At 40.9% G+C, this 13216-nt stretch overlaps 2 protein-coding genes across 3 annotated transcripts in view; one reads left to right on the top strand and one right to left on the bottom strand.

Annotated features, from left to right (window-relative positions):
- Positions 1 to 964, bottom strand: part of pigg (phosphatidylinositol glycan anchor biosynthesis class G) — a 139935-nt gene extending 138971 nt beyond the window's left edge. The window contains exons 1-2 of one of the 2 annotated variants that reach the window (XM_058397277.1): positions 424 to 964; positions 72 to 277 (exon numbers count right to left, since the gene is read on the bottom strand). In XM_058397277.1, the coding sequence (XP_058253260.1) occupies positions 72 to 277; positions 424 to 577 (360 nt within the window). In that variant the 5' untranslated portion in view covers positions 578 to 964. The remainder of the gene's footprint in view (positions 1 to 71; positions 278 to 423) is intronic. The other variant, XM_058397276.1, reaches the window with a different exon arrangement.
- A 1560-nt stretch (positions 965 to 2524) lies between these two features.
- hmmr (hyaluronan-mediated motility receptor (RHAMM)) lies at positions 2525 to 12801 on the top strand. Its single transcript, XM_058397863.1, has 19 exons — positions 2525 to 2731; positions 4421 to 4516; positions 4647 to 4714; positions 4823 to 4894; positions 5049 to 5237; positions 5352 to 5438; positions 5535 to 5646; positions 5840 to 5905; positions 6001 to 6074; positions 7107 to 7177; positions 7273 to 7640; positions 7994 to 8142; positions 8993 to 9207; positions 9293 to 9409; positions 9483 to 9641; positions 9872 to 10723; positions 11352 to 11424; positions 11619 to 11795; positions 11923 to 12801. Exons 1-19 carry the CDS (start codon positions 2686 to 2688, stop codon positions 12070 to 12072), a joined length of 3141 nt encoding a protein of 1046 aa, XP_058253846.1. The 5' UTR covers positions 2525 to 2685; the 3' UTR covers positions 12073 to 12801.
- Positions 12802 to 13216: the final 415 nt, after the last annotated feature.

Genomic DNA, 13216 nt, shown 5'->3' with positions numbered 1-13216 from the left:
AATACACTTAAAAACAACCACCACACAATACTGAGAGCAGCATTTCTACACAGCCACGTGCACAGACTCACCTTTATTCTAGGCATGGTGACAGTCGGAGGTCTGGCTTTAGCAATGAAGCCATGAGATGATCCACTCTCCACTAGATTCCTGGTGTAGGGCATGAACCTCTTCCCATTGGGCCCAAAGACAAAGTCGTCTCTTAAAGCATCTATTAGCACAATGACCACTCTGTTGAATAATGGAGGAGGCACTTTGGTTGAGTTTGGGCTACTTCCTGCAAAAGAGAGACAAAATGCTGATGATATTACTGATCATCTCCAGAACATAAGAGCAAACAAAAGTGACCAGATCACACCATCGATATGGAATCACGACTTGATTGCACATATGGCATATCTTAGCAATAGAGCTGTTCCTTACCTACTACTGGTTCTGCTGGCAGATCCGATAATTTGCTCTTTGATGATAAAGACGACTTGATTGGAACTGGGAAAAAGCCTCTCAAGAAAAGGGCAATGCCGAGTAACTCAATAATGAGACAGATTGCAGAGAACACTGATGAACTCAGCTTCATATTGATGGATCGGTGGTGTTGTTATTATTAGTAATAGTAGTAGTAGTAGTAAGAGGTGTAATAGTAATGGTATCAGTACTATTAACGTTGGTTAATAGTTTTCTAAGCTTAACTAACCGTCTGATCGCGTACACTACATATGGCTCCACTACATATCTGACCTTAATCCGCAGCCAACTAGCCACAAAACAGCAAGTTCACCAGCATCACACGCTTTAACAACACTACACCTTGATTTTAAAGCGTCGATTACTTAGTTGAGCAACACATAGAAACCCGATCCCGATGTAAATTTCAACAGCACACTCTTAATAGAATAAATGGAGTTTCAAACGAGGTTGCATCTTGACACTTCCGTGTTTTGATTAAAGTCTCGCTACGGCAAGCGAGAGGTTCAAGCGGAAAGCTGGAGGAGACGCGAGCGCATTAGTATAGAATTTTATGGATTTAATTCTTTTTTTTTTTTTTACATTTTCTTGCATTAGTATATAGAATTTTCTAGATTTACATCAAAGCTGTCAGCGCTTTCTGTCCTGCTACTGAAACTAATCAAAATGGCGTACCAATATGTTAGTATAAACTTTAATATAATGCACATTTTAATGTAATCTATACCATTCCCTTACTTTCTTGTTAAAAAAAGTCAACATTAACAGGTAGATAGAATAATCAGAAACATGATTTCGTTTAGACATGATATAAATCATAATACAGTATTTTGTAAAAATGGCTACAGCAATAGCATGTAATTAATGTAATGCAATATAATCGCATATAATTCATTTAGAAATTGTTTATATGACAGAAATGTATAGTATACACTATATTGGCAAACGTTTTGGGACACCCCTCCAAATCATTGAATTCAGGGGTTGGGCTCGGCCCTTTAGTTTCAGTGAAATGAACTGTTAATGCTTCAGCATACCAAGACATTTTAGACAATTTCATACTTCCAATTTTGTGGGACTAGTTTGTGGATGGCTCCTTCCTGTTCCAACATGACTGCACACCAGTGCACAAAGCAAGGTCTATGAAGACATGGATGAGTGAGTTTGGTGTGGAGGAACCCGATAGAACACCTTTGGGATGAATTAGAACGGAGACTGCGAGCCAGACCTTCTCATCCAACATCAGTGCCTGACCTCACAAATGCGCTTCTAGCGGAATGGTCAAAAATTCTAACAAACACACTCCTAAACCTTGTGGAAAGCCTTCCCAGAAGAGTTGAAGTTGTTATAGCTGCAATATAGGGCGGGCCAACTCCATATTAAATTCATGTGCATGTAAAGTCAGATGTCACAGTTTTGGCCTGGCTTGCAGTCTCCGCTTTAATTCATCCCAAAGGTGTTCTGTGGGGTTATGGTAAGGACTCTGTGCAGGCCAGTCAAGTTCCTCCACACCAAACTCACTCATCCATGTCTTTATGGACCTTCCTTTGTTGGAACAGGAAGGGGTCATCCCCAAACTGTTCCAACAAAGTTGGGAGCGTGAAATTATCTAAAATGTCTTGGTATGCTGAAGCGTTAAGAGTTTAATTCACCGGAACTAAGTGGCCACGAACAATCCCTGAAAAACAACACCTAAATTCAATGATTTTTATAGAGGTGTCACAAAACTTTTGGCAATATAGTGTATCTTTAGCCATCATTTGAACTTAACCTTTAATTACTAAGCACGTTGGATTTTTTTTTTCTTATTTGTTTAAGCTTGCTTTTAATTTTTTTTTTTACATGTTTATCATAGTATTCGTCTGGAAATAATGTGCGTTTTATGTAAATTCATTTTTAAAAATTCCTTTCCATCTATATGAATTCACTGTATGCTCAATAACAAACAGCCACAGGCTTCCTGACGGGCGGCCTACGTAGAATGGCGAACATTCTCTCTGATTGGACAGCCTTTGCTTTCGTCACGGTCTGAGAGCTTCTTATTGGTCAATTCGTTTCTTTTACGTTGATTGGCTGCAGAAAGGTTTTCAAAAATTTCAGCGGCAGTTGATAAAGCTGTTCGAAGCGCTGGGAATATTTCCCTATTATTATTATTTTTTTCTGTTAGCGTTTTCATTTATAAAACTGCTTCTGTAGTTGAACTTTTCTGCTGTAGGAATCATGTCGTTTTCCAGGGCTCCATTGAAAAGATTTAATGAACACATCGGTAAGCATGATAACAGATTGCAGTGCTCTGTTAGCTGAATGAAGCGCTTTCTTTAATTAAGTGCGCGTGAGATACTCAACTATAGCGAATGTGAATGTTGATACTGAATGCTAACCACGAAGATAGTTAACATTGTTGTGATTAATACGAGCTCGTTTACTGTTAACGAGAAATGAACAGACTCTTCCTATATTCTTTTCTCTCTCCCTTACTATCAGCTGCAGAAGTATCTTGACTCAGTTTGTGTTTAATACATGAGGTAATTTTCAACTCCTAGCATAACAACTCGCCTCACGTCGGTACTAGCTAGCCTTTCTTGCACGCAAGGTAAATTTAAAGTTTATTGACATTTTCAGCTATTTAAAAAAAAAACCCTGAATATACTGAGTATAATCTAACTATTTAAATATTAGACACCGATCAGGCATAACATTTTGAGCACTGAGAGGTGAAGTGAATATCACTGATTATCTCCTCATCATGGCGGTGGGTGGGATATATTAGGCAGCAAGTGAACATTTTGTCCTCGAAGTTAATGTGTTGGAAGTAGGAAAAAAGGCCAAGCGAAAGGATGTGAGCGAGTTTGACAAGGGCCAAATTGAGATTGCTAGACGACTGGATCAGAGCATCTCCAAAACTGCAGCTCTTGTGGGGGTGTTCCTGGTCTGTAGTGGTCAGTATCTATCAAAAGTATCCTTTAAGTCCTATAATCGTTTAAAGGATCTGTTGCTGACATCTTGGTGGCAGATACCACAGCACACTTTCAGGGATCTAGAGGAGTCCATGCCTCGACAGGTCAGGGCTGTTTTGGCAGTAAAATGGGGACCAACACAATAATAGGCAGGTGGTCATAATGTTATGCTCGAACTGTGTATACACCTACCGCCCTCGTGTATATCATGAAGTGCATAGAATCATAGGGTGTGATCTCAGTGATTTTTGTCAGTATTGTATATACTATTTGTTGTGGTTGAGTGTTTTAAAATATAGCTGATTATCTGAGATTTATATACACACCAGGCTTTAGAGTTGACACAGTGATGAGGAAGAAAAACTGGACTGGAAAGGCCTTGTTGATGAAGGAGCTTGGAGGCAAAAGGGCAGACTGGTTCCATGGGACAGTGGGTAGCTCAAATAAGCACTCTTTACAGCCATGGTCAGCAGAAAAGCATCCCAGAATGGACAGTATGATGGACCATGATGTAGATGGGCTACAGTAGCAGATGATGTCAGGTTTTGTTCCTGTTAGGTGAGAACAGGAGGCTGAGTCTACACTGGGTAAAGCTGGAAACCGAGAGAGGGGAAAAAACACTGTAAACCTGCATGTTTTCCCACAGCAACACTGAACACGTCATATATCAGTAGCATTTATTAGAGGTGGATCAGTTGCGGAGTTACAGGTTATTTAGGGTTGTTGTGCCGAGCGTGTACAAAATTGCACCAGAATGTAAAACTAAAGTGCTCAGAGCTAAAAATGCTATAAAAGAAGTGATATGCAGTGCATGTAAGTGTTATTAGTTTTGTTTAGACTATCTGTTTGTGTCACATAACCTTCTGTGAAAACAACAGTCTTAGAAGACACCTATGTTGAAACCTTAGTTATATGGTGATGGGTCGTACTACTTTGCCTACATGTAACTGCTTTCAGATATTCAGATTTAAAATAATCTGTGCATTTCTATTTGCCAGGCTGTGCTCCTCCACCAGGTACATATGAGCTGAAACCTGGAGAACTGAAGGGCGCTGCTTCGTTTCACAAGGCCGAGCGCTTCAAATCACAGAAACGTAAGAGACTGCCTGCTGGTTTAGTTCCCATTACTGTCATGAAATCTGAAGAAATGGATCAGTTCTGAACACATTCCTCATCCTGTCCTGAGATCTAACCACCTCGTACGTTTATCTCTTCCTGATTTAGTTGCTCCACCCACATCCAACGATGTGGTCATGTCTCCAGTGCGCAGGACCATGTCAGTTGATGGCTTGGTGAGTGACCACCGTGTCAAAATTTTTGTTGTTTTTTTTTTTTTTAATCTTTTTTAAAGATGTGTACATTGCTTGAAATCATAAATGTGGCTGCACGTTTCCACACAGGCCGATAGTACAAAAAAGGACAAGAGCAACTTTCAAGTTGAAATGAAACAGCATAAGCTGCTAGAGAAAGAGGTGAGTATCACAGGAAGCAATGGATTTGTCAGTGACCCCATGTTAAAAGCCATGGTAATAATGTTCTCTTGATCTGTATGAAATATATTATCGTATATACCAGTTTTCATATATACCAGAAATTTTGCCTATTCTGATAAACCCTGCTTTCCAGATCCGGTCACTGGTTCAGCAGAGAGGAGAACAGGACCGCAGGCTTCAGGCCCTAGAGGAAGAGCTAAAGAAGCTGGAGGCTAAACTGCTGGCTGCTGTGAGAGAGAAGACTGGTCTCGCAGCCAGCGTGGCCTCTTTTGAAAGACAGCTTGCAGAGTTAAAGAAAACCAACGAGTTTCTCAAAAACAAGGTTGGATTTACCCGAGATGTTATTAAACAAAAGATTTGAACCGTCCTTGGTTAGTAATGCATGTTTTTTGTGCCCTCTTTTTGTCTGCCTGTTCCTACTTTTCCACATCCACAGGTTTCTGCAGACACCACAAAGAAGAAAATCCACTCACTGTCTATGGAGCTTATGGAAGCAAGAAACAAACTAGATGCTAAAGACAAGGTGGGTTACATTTACATCTCAACAGGTCATGTGAGATCTGTGCACAGCCCAGGTGAAGATATTTATTTATGTCTTTATTTTCATTTAAATAAACAGGAGCTGAGTTTCCTACAGATCAGCTCAGAAGGCAAAATAAAGGTGCTGGAGACTGATCTTGAAGCTTCAAGAGCAACTCTTAACTCTATTAAGGACAGAAACAAAGACCTGGGTAAGGATCAATTCTTTCTTTTTGTGGTCAAATAAGTTGATATTTTCCAAGCCATTTAGGGAACATGTGTTGCAGACAAAGCCACATGATTCGATTTAATTTTCTCCAAATGTGAATTCATGGTGTTTAGCATTTCCCTGTAGTGTTCTTCTCTGTGAAGTGAATGTTTTACTATTATTTGCTGGTTTTGCAGAGAGCCTACATGAAGAGACTAAAGCTCACAATGAGGAACTGGAGAAAGAAATGGATAAGCTGCATGGTAGGTGCTCTGTGTGTGTGTGTGTGTGTGTGCTGCCTCTTTGTTCCCTCATTCTTTCCTCCTATTTGTCTTATTTCCATCATCTTTCATTACAGCTGTTATACAGGAGCTGAGGGAGGAGCTCAAAGTGCTGCAGAGCTACCTTGATACTGCAAATGAAGAAATTCAGGTATTAATAAAATACATAATATCCCAGTGTAGGAAGGAATATATGTTCTCAATAGCTGGACATTATTTATTGCACTTTTTATGTTAACTAAAATGAATGTATAAAATTAAAATTATTGTAAAATGGTTTATGCTTGTAAAAAGTATTCACTTTTATTTAAAAATAATAGTGTAGGAGAATAAATGAATCTTTGTTAACATTACTTACAGTAAAGTTTAAGCTCTAGGTTCATTCCTGGTCTTAGCTTTACAGAGGGATGAAAGTGATTGTGCTGTGGAATAGAATTGTTAAACATTTCATGTGGTGATTAGTTCTGAATCGTACAGACACTGAATATAGATATTAAGCCTCTTTTCCACTGTAGGGAGTAAACCGTTTTGGCCACAGACACACATGGAAACAGTTGCATGCTCAGCAGATTGCACAAAAGAACGTTGGATTTCATCTGGCCTGTGAATACATTAAAATATATTATAAATAATAAAAAGGAAATAAATATCTCATCCAATGGATGTGCAGTATTTATAACAGTACTGAGCTCATGTCTTGACTTGTTTTTCTTGGTTCCTAACTAAATGACTGCTGGACTGCTTAAATAAAGGCCTTGTTTGCTTTTGGAATCCGTTTAGCCATTTAATAACATTTTTATTTATATATACAGTACAATACATGGCTAAATGCACACTACCATTTTTCAGCAGTGTAAAGTGTTACACTCAAGTCCATGTTAATACTGAAGAAGAAAAAGAACTGCTCTTAAGATTTGCTTTTAAAGCAATCAATATATGAAGTCATGATAATGTTTTGTATATTTATTATGAATTCCTGACACTGTCGCTAATGCATGCATCAATCTGTGTCTTTATTCTCATATTATTGTGTTTCATTGAGCAGCACACATCATGAAAACGAACCTTACTGTGGAAAAGAGGCTTTAGTTTGTACGGTACAAAAAAAATTGGTCTTTGCAAAGTCTTTAGTCAGAGTTTTCGATTTTAGTTCTCGACTGTCATTTAAATAAATCTTCATCAGGATCTAAAAGGAAAACTGCAGGACAAGTCCACAATGGAGCGCCGGGTCTCAGATTCTCAAGAGAAACTTGGGTAAGGTTTTGTCCCTCACTGTACATCCATGTTCCCTTTTTCAAGACACAGTGAGTAATTTGTTACTAACGTGTTCTGCCTTGCCTCATGCACAGCGAGGTGGAGCAGAAGTTGGAGCGGCGCATGGTGGAGCTCCAGGAGTCTCGGAGTATTTTACAGGAGAAGGAGCAGGAGCTGCAGAGGTGCCAGCAAGAACTGAAGGAATGCAGCAGCACGCTCGGGGAGCGTCAGAAAGAGCTGGAAAATCACAAGCGTGACCTGGAGGCCTCTCGGGCTACGCAGAAAGAGCTGGAGGAGAAGATCGTCAAGGGAGCGCAGGAGCTCAGGGACTCGCAGAGCACAGTGAAACAGCAAGAGCAGGAGCTGGCACGAGTGAAGGAGGTGCTGAGAAGAACAGAAGAGGAGTTGGACCAGCGTGTGGCGCACATGAATGAGCGTTGCTTGAGCATGGAGGATGAGCGGGGTGAGCTGCTAATGTGCTAATGTTGGATCCCTGGGGTCTGTTATATTTGATTGTGGAGACTTTTAGATTTTTATAACGGCGTATAATGTGATCTATTAGCTTATGAACATCTAACATCCTTAACAGCAGAGTTACAGCAGTTGGTCATTCAAGACAAGACTGCGTACACTTACACTTTTGCATTTGCATTTCAGTTTTCATTTCCAAAATGGCTGACTCTGCATGTTACACTTAGTTGTAGACCTACTGTATGTAATCTTTAATTAAATATGTAACTGACTTTCTGCCTGTGTGTGTGTGTATGTGTGTCTGTATGTCTCTCTCTGCCTGCCTTGGTGTCTGTGTGTGAGTAGCCAGGACACAGGAGGAAGGACTGAGGAGAGTGCAGGAACTGCTAGCTGAAGTTAGCTCATTGGAGGAGAGCAAGAAGTGTGAGAAAGAAGCTCATGACAAGCTAAAGCAACAGCACACTGCTCTTGCCGAACAGTTGGAGGAAGAGAAGGTAATTTATTGTCCAACTTATTCTTTCACTTCAGTCAGTTACAGTTGTTATAGCTTTATCCTGGTTGTGGCGGCTCTGGAGCCTATTCTGGGAACATTGGGCGGGAGGCAGGAATACACCCTGGATATGGCACCAGTCCCTCCCGGGTCGGCACACACACACGCTCATATTCCCGTCTAAGTGCAATTTATTTCGATAAATCCACCCACAAGTATGTGGAAGGAAACTGATGATTGTGAGGAAACCCACATAGACATGGTGAATGTAGAAAACTGAACTGATCGTATGAGGGGGAACTTAAAATCTAATTGGATTGGGGTGGGTTTTTTTTAAATTAAAGAATTTCTTGTTAGCAGGGTTGACCCCTCTGCTTCAGGGATTGTTTTAAGACGAAATTTGTTATATTTAATTATACGCATTAGAAAAAGTCTGCAATCCAAGCATCTTAATTTTGTGCTTGAATATCTTCCATGCTGATTCCAATTTCTCTAAAAGTGGCTATACTGCAACAGTAATAACACTTATAGCATTTTTTTTAACAGCCTGAAGCGCACTCTTCATTTAATTGGAGAGTGCTTCACGCATATTGACCAATTTTTTTTGCTCAGTTAATTACTCGGCCATCTGAGTCACCAAATCATGCACATAATTTCGATGTGGTGTTTACTTTTTATTAACCTTGACATGTAAGTGGAAAATGATGCTCCTACTTTATATGTACATCATATTTATAACTGAACCTCAAATAGAAGGGCAACTGTAATGAAACTGACATGAAGTTTTAAAAGCTCATGTGCCAAAGTGCTTTGGAAACTGAAGTTGTTATCTGAAATGTGAACTTTGCCCACAGACTCGTAATGAGTCCCTGTCCAGCACGATGGCATCTCTGCGTGAAGACCTAGACAAAGAGAGGAAGCAGTTAGAGGCAGAGCTGGAAGAGGTGCTGGAGGAAGTGAATGTGCTCGAGGAGCAGGACAAGCTCCTGCATGAGACCATCCGTCTCCTGACCGAGGAGAAGCTCACAATGGAGGAAGAACTGAAGAACGCCCGTGCAGAACTAGAGAGGTGAGATCTCACTGACGGGAAACAAGCTTTAAGTTTGCCGTAATCACTGAATGATCACCGGTTAATGCTGGTAATCTTTTGGTAGGCACAAAACAGAGAACAGGACTTTGGAAGAGGTTCATCAGGAGACTGTGAAGAAACTACAGGACGAACACAACAACTCGCTGGGAAAGTTAGGTGACATGGCTGCTGAGCTAGAGAGGTAAGTCCTGAGCACTAGTTTTTAAACCCCTGACTCAAATCAGATCATGCTATTAATCCCTTATTCCCTTCAGCACCACGCAGGCTCTCAGTACACAGCGAGAGCAGGATCAGACTCGTGTACAGGAACTGAAGGAGGAGCTGAGCAGAATCACTCAGCAACTGCAGGATGAACAGAATAAACTCCTGCACCAGCAGCACACTCAGGAAAAGGAGAAGGAGGAGCATACCAGGTCAGATACACACTCAGATGCAATAATATGCGTACAGCCAAGCCTGACTTAATTTCATAATTAGGAGTGTAAGGGTTAAAATTTTATATATAAAAAAAGAGGAAGAATGTTATTTTATAACTGTTTATTTTATATGAGAATACATGAATTTAGCGAATATGAATTAATGTTATACAGCTGAATCATATATTCTAAACAATACATTTTTATATAATTTTGTTTGTGTTCAGGATGCAGCTAGAGGTCCAGACTAAGCTGGCCCAATGTGAGATGGACTTGAGGCTGGCCAAGGAGGAGTTAGCACAGGAGCAAGAGGAGAAACGGCAAGCCCTAGCTGAGGTGGAGCAGACTCAGCAGCAGCGGAGGGAGTCAGCAGAAGGCAACGTTCACGAGGCACGGCTCCTCCAGGTGCAGATGGAGGCATTGAAACAGGAAAAGGAGCAGCTTGAGCAGGAGAAGGAGCAGCTCCGTCAGCAGATGGAGCAGGAGAAGGACCAGCTCTGCCATCAGATGGAGAAGAATGAGCAGCTCTGCCAGCAGATGACGAGGGAGAAGGAGCAGCTCTGCCAGCAGATGGAGCAGGAGAAGGAGCAGCTCTGCCAGCAGATGGAGCAGGAGAAGGAGCAGCTCTGCCAGCAGATGGAGCAGGAGAAGGAGCAGCTCTGCCAGCAGATGGAGCAGGAGAAGGACCGGCTCTGCCATCAGATGGAGAAGAATGAGCAGCTCTGCCAGCAGATGGAGCAGGAGAAGGACCGGCTCTGCCATCAGATGGAGAAGAATGAGCAGCTCTGCCAGCAGATGGAGGAGGAGAAGGAGCAGCTCTTCCAGCGGATGGAGCAGGAGAAGGAGCAGCTCCGCCAGCGGATGGAGCAGGAGAAGGAGCAGCTCCGCCAGCGGATGGAGCAGGAGAAGGAGCAACTCTTCCAGCAGATGGAGCAGGAGAAAGAGCAACTCTGCCAGCAGATGGAGCAGGAGAAGGAGCAGCTCCGCCAGCGGATGGAGCAGGAGAAAGAGCAACTCTGCCAGCAGATGGAGCAGGAGCAGCACAAATTAAAGGAACAGCTCACAGAGGCACAAACAAGGTGAAGCAGTAACAGTCACTCAATGCTCCTGTATTTTCTAGGGACTAGCTCTGTGGAATTGATTAAGTTGAATGAAATTAAAATGAAGCAATATTGAGGCTGAATCACATCCAATAGCTGAAACATATTGAGGGACTTAATTCCCAGAAGTCTGTCAAGGTTAGTCTCAGTACAAATGGGCTAGACTCAAGCATCTCACCAAAAGCACTGAGCCTTGGGGCATTTATTTTTATCTGAGAAGTCCAAAACAGCTTTTTAGAGAAAGATTTGGACAGAAGTCCTGTATCGGCCATGCAAGCCAAGCTGCTCCTGAGGCTATAGGTTTGTCGCTGTGAAGAACCTATTACTAAAGGACTTGTAATAATTATAGAACAAGTGCATTAATATATTTCTTGCCTCTTTGTTACAGCCAGAACTACTGTCCGAACCATGCATTTAGATTATTATTTTTTTTTATTGCATGCCTTTTCTTTTGAGAATTCAACTATGCTATGGTATACAACCCCTTGCTTATTAAACCAGTGTCTTAAGTCAGTGTAAAGGTGGCTGGTATTTGTGTTTATTGCAATTATGTATAATTATATAATATTTAACAAATAAAAGCTATGTTTGTATTTGTTTATTACAGCACATCAAATGATGAGACTGAGCACTGGAGGACATTGTATGAACAGCTCTACTCTAAAGTTAAGCCCTTCCAGGTGAGCCTGTGCTATGAAATTACTTTTGTCACAAAGTTTTCACAACTTTTGACTCTCTTTATTTAGAAGTCTTGATCTGGGTTTTTTTTTTGTTTGTTTTGTTTTTTCTGAGCCTGTGTTGCTGATGCTGGCACTTGTTGTGGCTTTCTAACATGCCTCATGCCTATTTCCTTCTTCCTTCTATTGGACCACAGGAGCAGCTAGATGGCTTTGCAGCAGAAAGGGATGCATTGCTGTCTGAGAAAGGGGCCACTCAGGCAGAGCTGAATAAGCTGGCAGGCGCCTATGCCAACCTGCTGGGCCATCAGAACCAACGACAGAAAATCAAGCACATGGTCAAGCTCAAGGAGGACAACTTGGAGCTCAAGCAGGTCAGGATTGCCTCACTCGTGTGGTAAACAGTAGTGCTGAATCTCTCAAGTGAGGGCTACTCTAAGCTGTGCTGTATAGATGTTTACTGTTTAGATGAGTTTACTGAGTTTACCGTTTGCTTCACAGGAAGTGACTAAGCTGAGGACACTAGTGGGGAAGCAGAAGAGGGAACTGGAGCAGCTCAAGTCCAGTGAGGCGCCACGCCGGTTTGACCCCAGCAAGGCCTTCAAACACGAGCATAAAGAGAATCAGCAGCCTGTGATGCCTCTGAGATAGAGCCAGAATGTACAAGTTGGCTACTAATCAGTCGTTACATGAATATATGATGTATTGTCACATTGTAATTCCCACACTGTGTTTGTAGGGTTAATGTATACCGTCACAAAGAATTTAGTGATCTAGACTTTGAGAGGAAGAACCTGTCAAAGAAAAAGTACAAGCAGTTCTTGGTGGATATTATCTGTGATGTCTTAAGGCAAGCTTTGAGGGAATTCCTTCTACACTTGGGTATTTCTGTTCTCCGTGGTATCTGGACACAGGGTGTTTCTATTTATTGTCTGCATTTGTGTTTTGGGTCACTAATACAGCAGGACTTAATATGGGAATTGAAATATATTTTTAAAATGAGTAATATTTTAAGCATCTTTTTTTTGTTTTATGTCTTGATTACCCAACTACTAGATCTGTTAAAATATGTATGTTGTCTAGTATGCTGTAAGACTGGGTTATGCGTGCTCATCCATTATCTTCACTTCAATTCTGATTCATTTTGTAACCTTTGAACTTACTTTCAATCTAATTTTGTAGTCCTGTTAATCCAATTTATATTTTCAATCCAATTACTCAACTCAGTTCAGCACATTTCATGTACCATAATTTGATTACTTGGCTGCTCTTTTCTTTGTTCTAATGCTTTACTTTTTAAAGCTTTTACAAATCTTTTCTTTTATGATTTTAAATCTGATGATTGTGTTGCTATGTCAAACAGTTATTTAATAAAAAAAAAGAACATAATTTCCCCTTAAATTTGTCATTTTATTTTTTCCACCTCTCGTTACTGTTATCTTGCTGTTATGGGAAATGTATACATCAAATGAAGCTGAGCAGAAGTCATTCATCTTAATTTATGGAAGCATTTAGTACATTGTTTTTTCCACAGTAAAAAAGTGAGTGACCGTTTAACTGCTTCCTTTTGAAGGGTTTAATAAATCTTTCATAGATATTAAACCTGAATTACAAGGCTGTGTTGTTTCTACTGCTGTTATCCAGCAGAGGGCACTGAAGTGTAGGAGAATGAGGCTGCTTCCATTCCAGCTTTGAGCACAGTGCAGTTTTCTATAATGAAGGTTTTGCCAAATAGCTGATCAGTCTGGATCAGGTGTGCTTGGAGTACAGAAGAGTTACAGAAAAGAAGTAGTGT

Source organism: Hemibagrus wyckioides, linkage group LG08 (assembly GCF_019097595.1).
Source record: "Hemibagrus wyckioides isolate EC202008001 linkage group LG08, SWU_Hwy_1.0, whole genome shotgun sequence".
Classification (NCBI taxonomy): domain Eukaryota; kingdom Metazoa; phylum Chordata; class Actinopteri; order Siluriformes; family Bagridae; genus Hemibagrus; species Hemibagrus wyckioides.
Note: the sequence above shows the minus strand (reverse complement) of the source record. Positions and strands in the feature narration are given on the sequence as shown.

Bases quoted from the DNA above. Each gene is read 5' to 3' on its own strand.
- hmmr (XM_058397863.1), top strand. From the start codon at position 2,686: ATGTCGTTTTCCAGGGCTCCATTGAAAAGATTTAATGAACACATCG. The intron at 5,906-6,000 runs GTAGGTGCTCTG...CTTTCATTACAG, and splicing joins AGAAATGGATAAGCTGCATG to CTGTTATACAGGAGCTGAGG. The intron at 7,178-7,272 runs GTAAGGTTTTGT...CCTCATGCACAG, and splicing joins GATTCTCAAGAGAAACTTGG to CGAGGTGGAGCAGAAGTTGG.